The sequence below is a fragment of the Anarhichas minor genome, unplaced genomic scaffold, assembly GCF_050575085.1.
Source record: "Anarhichas minor isolate MPS153535 unplaced genomic scaffold, ASM5057508v1 ptg000045l, whole genome shotgun sequence".
NCBI classification, from domain to species: Eukaryota; Metazoa; Chordata; class Actinopteri; order Perciformes; family Anarhichadidae; genus Anarhichas; species Anarhichas minor.
The window spans coordinates 5,949,712-5,968,081 of NW_027466491.1; the positions used below are offsets into that span (position 1 = coordinate 5,949,712).

Genomic DNA, 18,370 nt, shown 5'->3' on the forward strand with positions numbered 1-18,370 from the left:
TCCAGTTTTGTTTTTTTTGTATCGTGGAGGACGGTTCCTTCTTTGGCCTGGATTGTGGTCGGTGTGAGTTAGGCAGCTGAATGACTTGTACCCTTTTTGAGAGGAAAAAAAAAAAAGAAGAAAAATCCCTCTGAAGCATAAAGCCAGGAGGAGCCGGCGCTGCTGTTCCTTATACTGCACCCGTCCATCAAAGACACTCGTCAAAGTCCTGGAAGCAGCATCGTTGTGGCATTGATCCGGGTGACGTGTCCTTGGCGGAGCATGATTGAAGTACATAATCGTGTTTCAGCTTTTTTTTTTTTGGTGGAATCCAGAGTTGCAAGTTCAGCCGACTTGACTGTCACTTCGCCCGAGGGCCTGATCACAAGTATACATCAACGCACGGCCTAGCGTTTTTTTTTGTGCTCCGAAAGCAAATCGCAGCACTTTGATTTGCCGTTGATTGGCCGACTAGCTTTGTAAGCAAGTCCGATTATCAGTACGTTGCAATTTTTTTGTTTCCCTTTAATTCACTTCAGTTGCCTCTGGCCCGCTCTCTCGAGGGCCACGCAGCTTGCCTTGTAAGCCAAACACCTCGCCATCTAACCAAAGAGTGTGCGTAAAAAAAAAAAACATCTCCCTGTCCTCCCATCTAAAGTGTTTCTTCTCACCAGTCAGCACATCCCACACCTGGCCAAACAGGAACACGCTGTGGGTGAGTCGAGATAATTGGGCTTCTAAGCAAAGCTGATCGGCTCGTGTCTTTGAGTTCAGGCAGTAGGAAGTTTGGATTAGCCGTGGTTGGCATTCTATCCCGAGAAACGTGATTCATGCAATCGGAGGCCATTTTCTGCTACATAGGCCTGTTCTCCGTCTTCTGTAAATAGTCAACCCAAGCGGCCTTTCTTGTTTCCCACGGATGACGGTCCCTTCGCTATTAATACCATGCTCAGTGCTTTCCTAAGCCCCGAAGCCATTGAAATGCTTTCTGGGTTGCAATCTTTTTTTTTTTTTTTTTTGTTCGTTCTCTTTTCCTTCCGATTTTTTTCTCGGCCTCCCGTAGTGAAATAAGCAGGTGGCAGTCACTAAGGCAATATCGTGGACGAAAAAATACTGTGGATTATTATTAAAGTAGCTTCAAATGAAATGGAGTATATTTCACTCTGTTCTCTGACTCTACCCACTTTCTCCCATTTAGAATCTCTTTTGCTCCTGCAAATGATCTTATCTCAACCGTTTCGGTGTTTGGTCCCTGGCTGTGCTCGCTCCGCAGAGAGACTTTTTGGCGAACGTGGAATCATTACCGTTATTACTTTTCTCACACAAATTGCATTAGGCCTCGCGAAAGAATTGCGCCCTAATGGCGTTTTGTGGGGTAAACGGGAAGATTGCACCTGTATTACCATTCCATCGTCATCTATTGCTTACTGCAGTCACTGTTGCCCTGTGATTCAACAACATCCATGATGGGAAGTGATATTCAATTAATGACCAGGCGGGATACTTGTCCGATCTCTTTGAGAGGAAACGGTAATGAAATGTCCCAGCTCCTTCTGAAAGGATTGAGGAGAGACTTGGTCACTTTTGAATATTGATATTATAAGGGCTATCGGTAGATGAAAGCTACCTCCTTATTCAGAATGTGTCTTTGATACCTAAGAACTGAAATCTCTATTTGCTTCTCTTTGCTTCTTGTACACTGTGCCTCGTAGGTTGGAACTGGATAATGAGAAATGCTTAACTTAGCATAATGTAATATATCTTTGCAGCTTTGGTTGTGTTTTCAGGGTCACAGCGAGCTCAGCTTGTTTGCGTTCCCTCGATTCCTTTGTGGAAAAGATTCAGAACAGTCTGTTGTTGGGCTTTAAATGAGTAAACTTTGGATAAAAGAAAAGAAGCTCCAACTCGAGCAAACTCCCTCGTCTTGATTTGGTAAACTTGGACTTCTGCCAACAAGGGTTTTGAGGATTTTTTATTTATTTTTTTGTCTGACCAAAAGGATTTTTTTGTTTCCTCCAGTGAAGAAGCCTAAAATGTATTCTGAAGACTTCCAGCAAACACACGCAGACCGTGCACAATGCAGGTGTTGAATTTAAAACTGCTGATTCGAGTCACATGACCCATGTTATGTACCTGTGAATTACAGGGCAGAATAATAAACGCTCTACACATATTAATGTATATAAATGCCCGTAGCTCTACTTCAGTCTTTACGAGTAGTGTTTCTTTAATGACGGGGTTTAGTTCTACACTGTATTAAAGTGTCAACCATGTGCACAGGCCCTTTTTAAAATACCAGAACAACTAATGGGAGAATAAAATGGTATCAGTAGCAGCATTTAGCTCCGCCATCTCAAAGATGGAGGGTCAGCATTATCTTTTTGACACACTGGAACACAGTGTTTGTAACTGTAAGTAGCAAAGAACAGGCTGGTACAGTTCCATGACTCACAGGGCAAGTCATCATTTGTAGCAGCTATTTCTGTCTTCTAGTTTTTTTAGACATTGAGCAGAATACCATTTCTCCCGATGAAGATTCCGAGTTATTTAAAGTGACGCTTGACGGTACCGAGCGACGCCCTTTAACCACAGCCTAACACTACTATCAGTGGCTCAGGGGAGCCCATCCTGGAAACCATCAACACATTGGGTGCGTGAACGTTTGACCCCGTTGCCAGCGTGTCAATACGCGGGCACGACGAAGGTTGCAGGGTTTGTTGGCAAGTGTGAAAGGACAGCAGGATCACAGCGAGGGGACATCATCCCCTGCAGGGTGGCCACAATGGGAGAGGTGACCCGTGTGAGACCTCGCATCTCTGGAAAAGATGGAGAGGACTGTAACGCCCTGTTATATACCACACAACTCCCAGTGTGTGCAGACGCGTGTGCTGCATACCATTTATCTTTTCCCGTTTGTTTACTATGCCATAATCTTGGTGTGTGAGTTTACTCCTGCTCTCATCTTTCCTCTCGGCACCGCGCGCCCAAAATGAGCCACCTACCACGCTACAGCAAAGAGCTGACGGAGGCCCTTTTCATACGGCTATAAGATTACACAATGTGTACACGTCTGCACACAAACGAACGAACTCTGTTGCCGATGGAGGGAGGCGCCGCACCTGCACACACACCTGCACACACACACACACCATACTCTAAGTGTCTCGGGCAGACTGAGCATGTGCAGACACAGACGTACGCACACACACACTTCGGTGACACCCCCCCCCCCCCCCCCCACTGTAGACGGCGAGCTGGACCCTCGGTGCCCTGAGGCAGAGAGACAGAAAGAGATCAGTGGACCCAGTGATGTGTATGTTATTTACACCCCAACCCCCAGTCCTCTTTCTCTTTCTCTCTTTTTCTCTCTCTCCCCCCAACCTCCCCCGTCTTCATCCTCTTTACCCCCCCCCCCTCCAGTTCCAAGTTGCAAATTCAGCAGTCTGTCGGCTCCACTTGCAGTCTTGTGAATACACATGCAAACATTCTTCTTCCCATCTTCATCGGCCTCGTTCTCTTCCCTCGACAAACCGAGCTGTGCATCCGTGCGCATGGCAGTCACCTGCAAACTGACGCGTACAAACTCGTTTTGATGAGCAAGAAGCCTTTAAAAAAAAAAACCCGCTATGTGACGCGCTCAACGAAGCGCGTCCGTCTCGGCAGTCTCACCTTCTGCATGCTAAATTATACATTTACATGAGTTGCAGGATTACACGCTGACTTTGAAAATGTCATCTGAAAAAAGCGTCCCGCCTCAAGGACGTAAGGACAATCCTGAGCAACACGCACACACAATCGGATGAAATATTCTACTCGATGAAGCATATGAACAGGAAGTAGGCCTTTTTGTTAAGCAGCGTTTCGTCTTATGTGTGCACTCGTGCTGCTTCGTCGTTGCAGCAGTGTGCATATGGTCCTTACTGTCCTCGCTCTGTTTGTCTATTTGCTTTAAGTTGGGCGTGCGTTCTCCGTTATGCATATGATCCCGCGCGTGTTTGTTTGCATTCCGTCTGTATGTCCTTGGCCTCGTGCTTTCCCTTCTCCAGTCATGCACGGGATTCTTGCGGGCTCTTAGCAGAGGTCCTCGGGGGGGCAAGTTTGCGGCTGCCTCTGGTTCATCACTGCAGGAAAAACTCAGCCACCTCCCCCCCCACCCACCCACACCCAACTGCAAAACCCCACCCAATCCCTCAGCTCTCGGGAGGAAGGGCTGAGGCCACAGGAGGAGCGAGAGGGCTGAAAAAGAGTGCGAGGAGGTGAAACGCTGGCAGAGAGCATAATGTAATATGACATAGTGCGTTGCATTATGGCTGATTAACACATGCTCGGCTCTGCCACCCGCACTAGACAAACACAAACCCCCAGGTCTCCCCGTCCCCTTGCCTCTTATATCTTGGGGCTTCCCTTTTTTTTTTTTCTCTCTCTCTCTTTCTCTCTCTCTCTCTCTCTCTGCTCTGCCCCAATTTCTCCACCGTCTCTGCTGATGAACGCGAGTGTGAAGGACACACACTGACTGGAGTTGGGATTATTTGTTCTCCTTCTTTCTGGTCGGTCCCTCCTGGGACACTGTAAGGAGACACGTTTCCACTCGGTTTGCTGAGGACTGGTTGTGGCCGACTGCTTCCTTCCTCAACTAGAACGCACGGAATACAGGCAGCGAGCCTTGTATCTTAACACAAGCGTACAGACTGCAGCGCTTTGATTAGTCCGCCACTGCAAAGGTTTACTTGATTCAGTATTCTATTGATCTATTCATTGTAATATTTGTGAAGCTGTAAAATGCATTTGACCAATCACTGAATGAGCCTGTGCTGGTGACATTCCTGTAACCTTGCAGCAGTTTGTACAGACAACCCCCGCCATGATGTATCGGCCGCGCCGCTCGTGTGAACATCCATTACGGACACAAGCCGTGATGACATTCTCCCCCCCACAGATAACTGACGTTTATTTATTTTTGGAATCATCAGACAGATGCTGTGAAAACATCGAGTCGGCACGTTTTCCTCCCTGCTTCAGGTGTCCTCTGTAATCGTCCTTGTTTAATCAGGGGAAGGAAGGAAAACGGTGTCTCCAAAAAAGAAAAAAAGATGCACAAGTTATAGTCATTTAACCACACTTTGACATTTTTTTTAGGGCCCCTGCTCGGAGCCACAGTTAACTACATTTAATACGGGTCGGCAGTGAAACACCCCTCCCTTGCTCCCCTCGCTTTTCTCTGCTGTGTAATGAAATGCTAAATATTTGTTTCTTGAGGGCACCATTTAAATGCTCGCTCTGCCGGTCGGGATCTTCAAACCTTGCCCTATTTAATGAGCTCCGCATTTAGGCGTTCCACGGCATTACGATCAGACCTTGTTGACATCGCCCCCCGCCGGCCTGTTGTCACCTAAAAGGACTCCGACATGTGCTAGCTGCCTCTGACACCTGTGGCCTCGCTAAATATGCATTATTATTTAGTCTTGTTACTCTAAGACTAATAAACGCGCCGTCTTCTAGATTCATCTTCGGTTGAGGCAGATCAGTCTACCCTAAAGCCAGACTGGGGAAAAGAAGCTTAGAGCCTCATCACTCCTCTTTATTACCTGCTCACAGACAGAGTCCTCCACACATTGGCAGACCGGTCTTGGTTGAGCAGCCAATTCCACTCCTAAACGCATTTGCTTATTTTATTTTTCTTCCTCTGTTCGCCTCATGACAGCTTCTCCACTGGCTCTCATTCTTCTGCATTTCTCTCACTTCTTTTCATGTGTTTTTGCTCCAGCACCTGGAGTACCCACTGTCATTCCCATCCTTCTCTTTTCTTTAATTCAACCTCTCTCTGGCTCCCTTTTAGGTCCTTCCTCCTTTTCACACTTTCCCAATCTAAGCCCTGAATTAGGCGTCCTATTTATTATTCCCCCCTTTACCTCACCTGCTCTCTAATGCCTTTTTCTCTGTACGGAGAATGCTAAGTGCATTGATTCATTGATGCAATTCTTTTCTTTTCTTCTTCTACTGTCCACGAGCACCAGACCAAACTTCTCCTGCTCATTTGTCTCATAGTGGATGTTTAAAGATGCTCTCTGGGTAACAATGGCTCTTGTTTGTTACCCTACATTCTTGCGGTTTTCCTGTATTGTTTGCGCGTCACGCTCCACCAGCACGGGGGACGATACGAGCCACATTCCTGCCAACTGCGAGAAGGCCATACCCGTCAGCGGAGGTTTTATCTGGGCGACTCATATTTTAGTTTCTTTTAGTGGCCTTTCAGGGATTGTCACACTGTCCGACACAATGAAATATGTTCTCGTGCCCCCCCCCAGTTAAGTCATAAAATGCCAGTGCACTGCATTTGCGGGTTCGTGGAAAGGCATTCAACATGTTTGTTAAAGCTCGGAAGAAAACGCCGGGCCCTTAATAGAAAATAGATGGGTCCTTTTTCATGGGCCGTCAACCTTGGAGCGCGTTGACATGCGGAAAGAGGGAATAGATGGATGAATAAAAAGGAAGCAGGGAGAGATGTGGGAATTTCTGAAGCACCTTTCATACAGTTTTAATGTTTCTAAATACTCTGAACTCTCGTATATAATTTCAAACCCATACATTCTATTTTTAATTAATTTAGCCAATTCGTATTACCCTAATATTTAAATAAATAGTTTGCGAGAGCACGTGTGTTGCTGTTGTTGTGTTCCCTTTGTGTGTTTGTCTTCGGCTGACCATTAGAGGTGTGGCTGGCTTAATCCAACTCATCAGTCAAACTAAGAGGGCGGAAGGGTTTATTAACGGGGCGGACAAGCTACCTGAAATAACTCGGCGCCTGTCCTCCTCTGTCGCCTCTTTGTCACCAACATGACACTTTTTTTTTTTTCGGGTTTGAGATAGTTCTTGATGAATCCTTGAATGTTCCACTAGTAATTTAGGTCAGTCCAGCGCTACTGTGTTCAGCCTCCTGGACGGTTAGCCTGCAGTAAACACTATAAATCTAGAGAATGGGACCACTCTGCTAGTTTTGTGTTTCTGTGCATTCTACAGAGTCTCTCTCTCTCTCTCTCTCTCTCTCTCTCTCTCTCTCTCTCTCTCTCTCTCTCTCTCTCTCTCTCTCTCTCTCTCTCTCTCTCTCTCTCTCTCATGCCTCAGGGATAGACAGTTACATAAACCGGCTCTCGTCATCACTGCACTTCCCATTCCCCCTGTTGTACCAGTCTCTCTTCGCCCCTCGTTTGTTTCTGTCTTTTTCCCTCTTTAACGTTCCATTCCTGCTTATTTCTGCTCCTTCATCTGTGTGTCAGCGTGGATCCAATGCGTTTCTTGGGTGGAGAAAATTGAGACGGTTGAGTCGTATAATTATTTAGAATGATTCAGAAACCCCATCTTGAGCTGTTGTAGCTGTGTTGATTTCAAGCCCGCGTCACCAGATTAGTTTGGACACGTACGCGACGGTCTCTGCCTCAGTCCTGCGAGGATGCTGATTGGCTCCGTTGTTTCTCGAACCCGGGAGAGCATCTCTTCACGAGAGCGGCGGCAGACCCTTTGAATCGCTTCACAAATTGCGAGATGTGCGAAGCGATTCAGAGACTTCAAGGAGCTCTACCTGTGATGTGATATTGCCCCCCACCCCACCCCCAGCCCCCCTTCTATTTTCCTCTCTTCCCTCCTGCTTTCACTTTCCAACGCCAGATCCATATTAACCTCTCTGGGAAGTGGAAGAACGACGTAGTGGAGGCTGTGATCAGAAGTCCTCCACAGAGAGGAAGGATAACTCTGGAACACCAGTCGTCATGGCAACACTTTTGGCATGCTTGGACAGACTCGCCTGCTAATTAAAAAGTTGATTAATTTGCGTATTAATTGCATTCTTGTACACTTTTTTCTCTTCCTCTCTGTCTCACTTTAAGTTGTATAATTTCCAGAGATCAAAAACAATAATCGATGATAATCGGCTTTAGTTGATCAACATCTCTTACAGAGGAAGGATGAGAGGAACGACGGAGGGTGGACGTGACACTCGGTGGGCTCAAATGTTGTGTATTCGCCCACTTTCATCCCGTATGCAGTTGTTCCAGGTTGGCGTGTTCATAGAAAGGGGCGGAACTTCACACAATCAACACAGAATAAAAGTGAAGGACAAGCGCATGGCGTGGGGAAGGCGTCTGGCACAACACGTATAATGCAAAAACAAATGCAAAATCAGCGCAGGGCAAGCAAACCTAGTTATCAAACAGAAATCAAGCAAAGCTCTAAGTGCTCGCCTCCCTCTCTCCTTCGAGCAGCACCTCTCTTTTATACCAAGGTTATCATGATACACAATCAGACAAAGTGTTTGTTTGGCTGCAGCTTAATTATTTTTGTCTCTCTCTCTCTTTTCTTTCTGCCTCTCTATCTACGCCATTTGAAGATTGAGTGTCTGTATGATGTGCCCTCGCACTTGCAGCTGGCCGGCTTTAATTGCGCGATTATTCCCCAGCGCTGCTTTTGTTTTGCTCTGGCGACATCTTGTTTGGCTTGATCATCTGTTAATGGCTGCTCCAGTAAAAACAAAAAAAGCCCCCTAAATTCACGTGCACATATCACCAATCTCCATCAGTGGCCAGTTGTCTCATTGTTGTATTTTAATTGCTTTTTTTTTTTTTTGGTCCTTTATTGTGAAGCACTTCGTTACGTCTGCTTCTGAGCAGCACGATATTAATAAACGGACCTACTTGCGTTCTTCTTGCCGATATTTCATTGTCAACGGGCCGACAGTTATCCCAACATGTGTAATTGGATATTTAAAAAAAAAAAAAAAAAAAGTGTAACAAGTTAGCATCCTTCGGTCGTTTGCGAGCCCTCGACTGTTGTGTGTGGCGGCACCACGAGAGGGGGTCACATTAGCCGTGTAAGCCGGGGTTGAGCAGCCCCGTCGCCTGCCTGCTGCCTGTGTGATGGGAGAACATCTGTTGGCTGTGATATGAAGCTAGGCAGTATCTCTTCTTCTTCCCTCTCTTCCTAGCTCGCTCCTTCGTTCCTGTCATGAATCCCCCCCCCCAGCTGCTCGGCTCCCTCCCTTTCACCTACAAACCCCGTCCCGCGCCACCTGTGCAGTTTTAATGCATAATTTATCTGCTAAGTAACCACATCCGAGAGACTCATCCCTCGGCTCCTCTCCTGCTCTCCCCTCTCTGTGTTTGGCTCGGAATGTGAAAGTGGACAGTTATTTTGTGATATTGTTCTTTAAGAAGATTAGGATTGATTGAGTTCCTGTGGTGGTCGGTGTATTTACTGTGTAGTTACTTCCTTATTGAAATATTTTACTATATCAGATTCACCTCTCCAGATTGTTCTTCATGTCTCATACCTTGCCTTTAGAATTCCTCGTGTGTACTCGATGTGTTGAAACCAATTGCCTCCTCAAACATGATATACTTGTGCGATTTCAGGTTTTTACAGCTTGTGAAATAGGCTCCGTGTGCAGCCGTCGTTTTACGTTACCGCGTCTGCGCCGCGTGGCCTTGCAGGCCCGTAAGCAGTCGCACCGCATTAGCCCGCTGCGGCGGGAACGATGTCGCCACCACGTCGTAGCTCAACCTGGACCAATTCTTCCCAAGGCCACGGCCGTGCCTCTGTGCGCATACACGTGTTTGTGTGTGCTTAGCCCAGCCCGTATGCTTTATGACGCAAGGCTGCCATGCATTATGTCTGGATATGAGGACATGACATGACAAAGAAGCTTGCATACAATAAAACGCCGCCTTCCTGTAAATCAATCCTCGTCCTGGCCGGCCCTCTCTTACTTCTTGCACTTATCGCGCCACGACAAGGTGAGCGATCAGGGTTAATGTACCAAGAACCCCTCCTAACCTTGGAGGCGGGCCTCTTCGGGGCCAGGCTGTTGCGTCGGGTTAACGTCTTTCCTCTTTACAGCGCAAGATGCGAATGGGCCACCCTGACACCTGTCATTCAACTCACTGTCCAATCAAGATCAATAATGACAACTTGTCTGCTGTGTCCCGTACATTGTGATCTCTGTACCTCAGACGAACTCTTAAACCGTCAATAAATCAGAGTGGAGCACCCTGGTATCGTCCGCCTGTCACTCAGGCAAGATGTGTGGAGTTCTTCTCCACATTTAGATGCATATTTATAGTAAAATGGCTCGATGCGGAATATTTATTAGCTTTTTTTTTTATTGTACAGGTTGAGTTTTTTTGTCCCCATCACATCACATTTTGTCAACAATAACAGCACTTACTGTATTGCAGCCATTAACCTTTCACCTCTGGTGGTAATATTAATTACTGATGACAAGCTACTGCCCATGCACCCTAAATATGGTGAGTTAGATACAATTATAAACGTCATATTTTTGGCATATGTTTGTACTGTACACGCAGCAGATACACTTGAAATCATTACTGATACGGTTCCTGTGACTTTAATAAGAGGCGGCAACGTAATCCCAGCAGCTGTGATATGGCAGATTGCCCCCTCAGTGAAGCAATTGTCTGTCTCGTTGATCATTTTCCACCTCTAATGGCTTCGTCGATACAGACGACACCACGGAGCAACAGGAAATCCAGGGTCTTCCACCTTTTCTGCCACACCAACCTGAACGTGCCTCCAATGCAGATTTCTAATGAGCTCTTTCTCACTTTGTATACCAATAACACCAGCGCTAGTTGTAAATTACAGGGTTAACCTCTCTACACCATATCATGGAGGGAATACCCTGCATACTGAAATAGAACATAAAGGCAGAGTTATAAAGCGGCACTCTTTGGATAGATTTAAGCACTGAGTGTTTTACTACACGGAGCACCGGAGCACGAGTTCAGGTCGTGTATAACTCTTCACTTGAATATGCAGCCTTTACTCACTCCCCCCCCCCAATACGTGTCTTTGATTGTTGTGTTGTTGTCTGAGGGAAGCTCACCCTGCTAGTGTCTGAAAAGGATCAAATGAATGGTGCAGTAAGTCAATGTGATCCCCTTTCTGTTCTCACGTGAAGCTTTAAGCCTTTTAATGTGAGCTTCTAAAGAAAAAAAAAATGCGACAAGTGAGGGCGGAGAGACCAGAAGAGCGGAACGTGCCCTCGGTTGAATTAATTAACCATTCTCTCTAAAAGGGGCTATAATGGAGGCTAAATTGATTAACAAAGTGCGCTCTTATGACTAACATGCTCCTATTGATTTCAATTGTTCTCCGAGTGTGATTGGGTAATGAATTAACAATGGCATTATGTAAGAAGAGCGAGAGAGAGACCACTCTGTATTATCTCCCTCATATTACTCCGTGTTACTGCTAGTTTGCGACAGCTGCATTGTGTCAGAAAAAAAAAAAAAAAGAAGTTTGTCACGGGTTGCGAGGGCTGAGCAGCGCTGTCCGCTGAGGTGTGCCTGAATCACTGGGCAGCGACATGTGCATACTGCAGCTGTCCAGGGCTTCACATGTGCGAGTGCAGCGGTTAAAGACTGTTTAGAATAGTGCTCATCACGCTCTTTTATTTCGAGGAGCGCTCTCTTCGGAGTGTCAGTTTAATTAGAAGAAGGGTGTCACACGTTCTTAATTGGAGTGTGGGTTCTCAATTAATTTTACACTTTTAAAGATTCAGTTCAAAACATCTTGTAAGCAAAAGATTTGAGTATTTTAATTTTGAACTACCGTACAAATGTTTCTCTTAAAAGTTAGAAGTTTAAACCAAACCCTTTATTATCTTTTTATTATACTAAGTGGGGCACTTGCATGCTAACAAAGTGCATAGCATGTACTTTAGGGAGCAGTGGCGATATTTTTCGAACAACACACACTACTAGAATTGACACACTGCCACCTTTAATCGGTGTTCAAACCAGCCCTCACCCTCTTGTTCTGGCACTGTGTGTGTGTGTGTGTGTGTGTGTTCAGTCATCCATCTGTCTGTGTATTCACCCACCTGTGCTTGTACGAATCTACTGTACGAACGTAGAAACACTTGCTTAGTCGTTCACCGTTCATCAAATTACGAAAAAAATACTCTGACAAATCATCACTAAGCTAATCAGCAGCCTACTTAACGCTGCGAAGCAGAGCTGCACTCGTCAAAGAGCTTCTCCTCCGTCAGCGAGGTATCCGGTGTGCCAGGCAGGGAAATTAAGACTCTCTCCACCAGTGCAGCGCTGTGAGGATTTGGGTATAACGAGGTATTTCTCCTTCGGGAACGCTTGACATTTGGCATCCAGGTTTCACTCGTGTAAGAGGCCGTGTTGGCTGTTAAAAGGTACAGTGGCTGGTTTCTTAGAATGTCATCATTTCTATAAAAATAACATGTTTTTTAAGTTGTAAAATTCTCATTTTCTACTATAAGAAGAATCGGATGAGAAAGCTGTGCTGTAGATATAGCAAGATAAAAGAAGCAGGGAAACACTTAAAGGTCAACAGATTGTTAAACTAGAAATGGGAACAGGCCTAAACCGGACCACACGTGACTGAACATGTCTTCCATGTGGTTCCGATAGTCACCAATGTGCGTCGATAGCCGCGTTGCCCCGTCATCTCTTTGCTGTAAGTGTGTTTTGTCATTCAGGAGTTGTGAAGGTCAGCCTAACCTACCATCTCTCTCAGCTCGGCCTCCATTATTAGGACTTGTTGTCCTTTCAGCCCGAGCTTAATGGCCTGCCGCTTTTCCCTTTTTCACATTTTTCACATTTTTCTATCGCTCTCTCCTCTTCCCCCCTCTCTCTCTCTCTCTCTCTCTCTCTCTCTCGCTCTCTCTCTCTCTCTCTCTCGCTCTCTCTCTCGCTCTCTGTGTGTCTCATTGTCTCTGGCAGCTTGGTGGCTCTAGCGTCTGGCTGCAGTTGCAGAGCAGGAGCAGCAGTCACATACCTGCATTCAAGTGGAACAAACAGGATGGTTGGCTGCTCACGGAAGGTCATCAGCCCCGGGCGCGGCGGTTATGTGTGTGTGTGCGCGCGTGTATCTGTGCACGTATTTGTGCTTTTAACAAGAGATGAAGCTCTACAGAGATGCTAATATTGCGGAGAGAAAAAAAGGCCAATAGTCAATTGACTATGTCAATGTTTACGTGCCGCTTGTGTGAATTGTTTGTGAATTTTCATCTCAGACTTACACAACTTCAGCTCAATCTGCCTTCATGTTTTGATCAATCCAGGCAGCGCTTACGCACATAAACGCGACCCAAAGCAGACAGAAGACTGAAGCTGCTGCTATGCTAACATGCTGCTAACGCTACGCCTCCCGTGTAACATTTGCCCCAATTCACACATGCAGATACGAAGAGATTAGAGGAAGCAGCTCTACAGCTATACAAGGAGCAATGTCAGAGGTTCAAAGTTGCCAAATGGCAATAAAAGGTTTCACTATTTGCAAATTTCCAGTTGCAGACATTTTTTGCCTTTTCCTTGACTGTAACAGAGAACAAATACACAGCAGTTTGCAGCCGCCAGTCCACCGAGTCGGAGTAAATATATGTAAATAACACACTCGGAGCAAGAGGAACCTCAAAGATATTCCAGATTGAATGGGAGGCAAGAGACTGCCTGCCTTTTTTTTTTTTTTTTCGCCTTTGTGCCCGTGAACGTACTGTTGGAACAAATCTGCATCAGTTCGCCTCCGTTTGTGTCTTTTCATTGACTTTGCATGTCGTTGTGCAACCTCTAAATTCCAATCGAGCAGCCTCGTTGTGTTTTCAGCACATGCAGTGCTTCTTAGAGCAAGAAAGTAGAACTTTCAACGAGGAGGCAAACGTGTTTTTCCCGCCGGTCTTTGTGCCCGCCTCTTGTCACAATGACATCCACACTCGACACACAAGGCCAGAGGTCAACATGAAGCCTCGTGGCTGTGCTTGGTTTCCAATCCCACCGTAAGCCCACCCACTTGCCGCTACCCTAAAGGTGCCACACTGATGGCCGCCGGTCTAATACAAGGTGACACACTAATCTTTGCCTTCCCTAATCGGTGCTGCAGGTTTGATTAAAAGCCAAGCCATGTCAGCTCCATTACAATAAATGGGAAAGCATGTTTATACTCCAGCATTTGTGCCTGCGCATATAATGTGTGCATATGGCTGTATGTTAAGTGTGTTAATAATGCACACGCCCGTCTAATGCCGTACAAAATAAGAAAATAATCCTGGTTGATCTCGGGGTTTACGGAGCGTGGATGCGTTTTCGGTCTTCATTAACCTTGCTCGCCCTCAATCCCCAGAAATTCTACCTGCTTTTTTTCCCCTTCTCCTTCCGTCCTTATTCCCTTTTCTCCAGCTCTTTTACTCTTACTTTTTGCAGCGTTTGTGGGATGAATAATTGAATGTAATTGGGTAGTATGACCCTGTCTTTTGTTAGGGGGGGGTAGGCAGGGCAGCAGCACTCACTTCTTCTGTCACATGTTTCATGGGTAACAGTTGGAAGCGGTTCTTCCATGGTGACTATTGTTGTTTTCTTTATTCCTTCAAATCGAATTGAACAATTTCTGTCGCTAGCACACACACACACACACACACACACACACACACACACACACACAGTTTGCTACTGTAACTCCCTTGCCACTGTACATCACCACATCAATGGGGTAAAAGGATAATCTTAGCATGCTGAAGCATATAAAAAAAAGAAAAGCCTTGGGTGTGATTAACTAAGCCTTAACACAAGCGTAGCTCTGCGGATGAGCTAAGGCAGAGTGAAAAATGACAACATTAAAACTAGCTAATCTAATTAGCTTGATGATACCATGCAGTTAAATAATTAGCCAGAACCTAATTGGCTAATATCACTGCGCTGTTAAAAAAAAAATTAAAAAATAAACTCAGTCTGCCGCTTTCCCCCCCTCCTTCTATAACCTTTAAAAGTAAACACTTCCCAAATAGCCTGCAGAAAGGAACGGTAACAAGCTGTGCTGCTGCTGCTGCTGCTGCAGCACAAGAAGTTGGAGCACTGTGAAGCTTGGTTGCACTTTTTGACTTTTGAGTTCCCCGCCCATCTTCGCTCCCCGTCTCCTCCTGTACATCGCCTTTACTCCCCTTCATCTGCAGGGAGTTGATTAGCTCGCTTTCATCCTGACCCGTCCTGTGTTGGTGCACGTGTGCAGTACAATTTCTGAACTTGAAGCTGTATACAAACAGCCTGTATGCAGTCTTGACAACCAGCCTCTCTTTCTGCTGCATCCCTTGCACTCTGTAAACACACACACACACACACACACACGCGCACTGACATCCATGCAGTTTGATATGTGGCCCAAGGCAAAGCACTTCTCCCTAATGAGACTCCTGCCCTCTGTTTCTCCTGGGGAGCTGAAAGAGAAGTAACCTTGATGCAGCATAGAAAGGATGCAGCTAAACACACACACACAGCTATGCTTGTGAGGAACCTCATTGACTATATTAGTTCCCAAACCTATTATCACTAACACTACATGGCTAACCTCTAGTTTGGTATTTGCCCAATTCTTACTTTAACCCAAGACTGAACCCTAAAAAAAGGCCACTTAAAGGAGTAAAGACTAGCTCAAATGTCCTCGTGTTACATAACTGCTGTCATTCTAAAGGTCTAAATCTCAAGTTGCCTCTTAAAAATAGATGCAAGTACAGGAACACACACATTGAGGACAAAGTGGAGCTAATGGCCGGACTTGTCCGGTGTCCAAAGTTGAGTCCCGTGCATTGAAACTCACGGAGACGTGCTGGGACATCGTGTGTTTCCGTTTTATTCCTGAATGCCTCGATCCGTGTTTTTCTACTTCAGAAAGATGTGACCGAAGAAGTCATGAGTCAGAAAAGTGTCGATCACTGTTGTGTCTCGATTGATCTGGTATTTGTCACTGACCTGTCTGTGTCCCTTGTGTGTGTGTGTGTTGTAGGTCTGGGCCAATTATGAGGAGAAACCAGTAGAGGAGGTTGTGTACGTAAAGGAAGAGAAGGAGCGAGTGGCCAACTACAGAGCCGTATACGTCACCGAAATCTGCGACACCCTGCACTTCTACACCCAGGACGTAGAGACAGGTATGTTAATATGTGTGTGTGTGTGTGTGTGTGTGTGTGTGTGTGTGTGTGTGGGTGTGGGCGTGCGTGCGTGCGTGCGTGTGTGAAAGAATGCGTGAATGATATTTGTCAGATAGACAAAATTCGACACAGGATTAAGTGTGTAATTGAAATGGGAATTAGTAAACATGTTGTATTACTCCATCCTACTATGAGCATTTCATCATCCTATACAATCCGACACAAAATACCGCCATCAACGCCAAGGCCCCGCTCACTCCCTTTATTCCTTTTTTTAACACCACGCTGACTTTAGAAATGGCAATTATCTCTGCCTCTGACATTCACCTCATCCCTTGCTGCAGCATCTCTCCCACCATCAGAGACCAAACAAAGGACGTCCTACTTGTTATTACTACTGAATGACAGGAATAAATCACACCGGCCCCTCTTGTCACCAATGACGGGGGGGGGGGGGGGGGGAGAGAAAAGTTCGGAGATGGGAAAACTAACAATCCCTAGTATTCTCACATGGCTGCTCCCTCTGACAAGCTTTGTCTGCGTCTGTGTGTGTATATATATATATATATATATATACACACACACAGACGCAGATAATACATATGTATGTGTGTGTGTATGTACATGAATGAACGCACACATAATGCCTCCCTCTATTCTGTTTTGTTCTGGGTAACGGTCCGTCTTTTAAGTAGTATACTTAATGGGCCGTCCTCTGCGATATCAAAATCAAGGTGTGTGTGTGTGTGTGTGTGTGTGTGTGTGTGTGTGTGTGTGTGTGTGTGTGTGTGTGTGTGTGTGTGTGTGTGTGTGTGTGTGTGTGTGTGTGTGTGTGTGTGTGTGTGTGTGTGTGTGTATATACACGTGTCTCTGTGTTTAATTACAAGTGCACACACACAGCAGTTTGTTGTCAGCAAGTTGTCCAAGGAAACACCAGTAACAAAGCAACACTAGTCAATATTTTAAGGTCTGCATCATTTCTCTTTTCAGAGTAATATTCAGAGAAATGTGGCTCAGCTATAAAAAAAAGAAAAGAAAAAAGAAGTGTTTCATTTATGATCCTTGGAGGAGTTTTAGGGTTTGAACCAACCCGTCCTTGACACCTCTGATTTTGTGACTTAATCATTGTCACGATTACACCAAAAACCCCGAGCTCACAAACTAGCTGGAACAGATCTGAAGCCTACATGCCGCTCACTATCCCTTCATCGGCTGCCAGTTTGTGCGCGGGGAGCGGTATAGGATGCGGAGGCCTTCCTCTCACTGCCGCCCCGCACATCTGGCTTCACTGGCAGTCGACTGTCGGAGGCCATGAAATTGACTTTGGCCACCTCTTAGTTTGCTGTAATTAATTAATTAATTAGCCTTCATTTACTGCCAATCTGAGCCTAATTATCACTCGCACCATACTAATCCAGTCACACACGTGAGTGTTAAAAACATTTGGCCCTCAATTGTACTTTTGAATGCCCCCCCCCCCCCCAATCTGCTCTCCATCTTCTTGCCATGAGCTGTAGATTTAAATTTAAAGCCTTTTACACCTCCTCTGGCTACGTCAGCCTCACTCCCCTGCAAGTCAGGAGTGTGATGTTGAGGTTATGTGCAAGGTGTTATCACTGGGAAGAGGCTGAAATGTACAGTACATGGCATGTTAACCTACGGCCTCCAGCATCACTAACTGTCAGCAGGAAATATATAAAGCCGGAACGTGTTGGATTTCCCCTATGGTATGAATTTAAAGAGCTTTATTGATTCTTTAGCATATCTCGTGGTATCTATAAGGGAAACGGCACTTGTTATTTCCTACTTCTTTTCTCACCAGGAACCTAAGTGTTGCATTTAAATAAATTGTACACAAACTGCATTTTTTTATACTGCTGCTCTGTGTATTTTGACAGGAAAGCTGTGAGTTATGTAATATTTTCTCCTATAAAGGCTTGATTTTGTTTTAGATGATCCAGCAATGCTGGGGCCTTTTTTTATTTTCCCCTTTAATTGGTGTTCTTCCACCAAGAGGCTTACATGCTAGTTAAAAAAAAAGAAAGAAAAAAGTGTTCTCCTCAGCAGGGAGGCAACCTGACCAGTCCTCACCCCTGCCTCCTTCTCCTCATCTCCCTCCATATCACGTTATTTGCCCCCCCCCCCCCCCCCCCCCCCTCCCTCCATCTCTTTTTCTCCCTTGGTCTCTTTCATTTTCGCTGATGCTTCCTCAAAGCTACATTAAGTCATACCAACCCCTTGAAGAGCATATCAAAGTGTTAGGGCCTGTAAAATCATACAAGCTGAGTGCTTTGCAATATCATTACATGTTCCACCCCCCCCCCCCCCCCTCTCTCTCTCTCTCCCTCTCTTCCCTCGATATCTGAAGTGAAGGAATTGATATACTCTCATAAGCTCGGAAGCAGAGTCTGACTTTCATATATTCGCTTGTGA

The 18,370-nt window shown here is 45.7% G+C and overlaps 1 protein-coding gene across 2 annotated transcripts in view; it reads left to right on the top strand.

The window, feature by feature from the left end:
• Positions 1-18,370, top strand: part of snd1 (staphylococcal nuclease and tudor domain containing 1) — a 142,281-nt gene that overhangs the window by 92,117 nt on the left and 31,794 nt on the right. For both annotated transcript variants that reach the window (XM_076111853.1, XM_076111852.1), the window contains exon 18: positions 15,796-15,937. In XM_076111853.1, the coding sequence (XP_075967968.1) occupies positions 15,796-15,937 (142 nt within the window). The remainder of the gene's footprint in view (positions 1-15,795; positions 15,938-18,370) is intronic.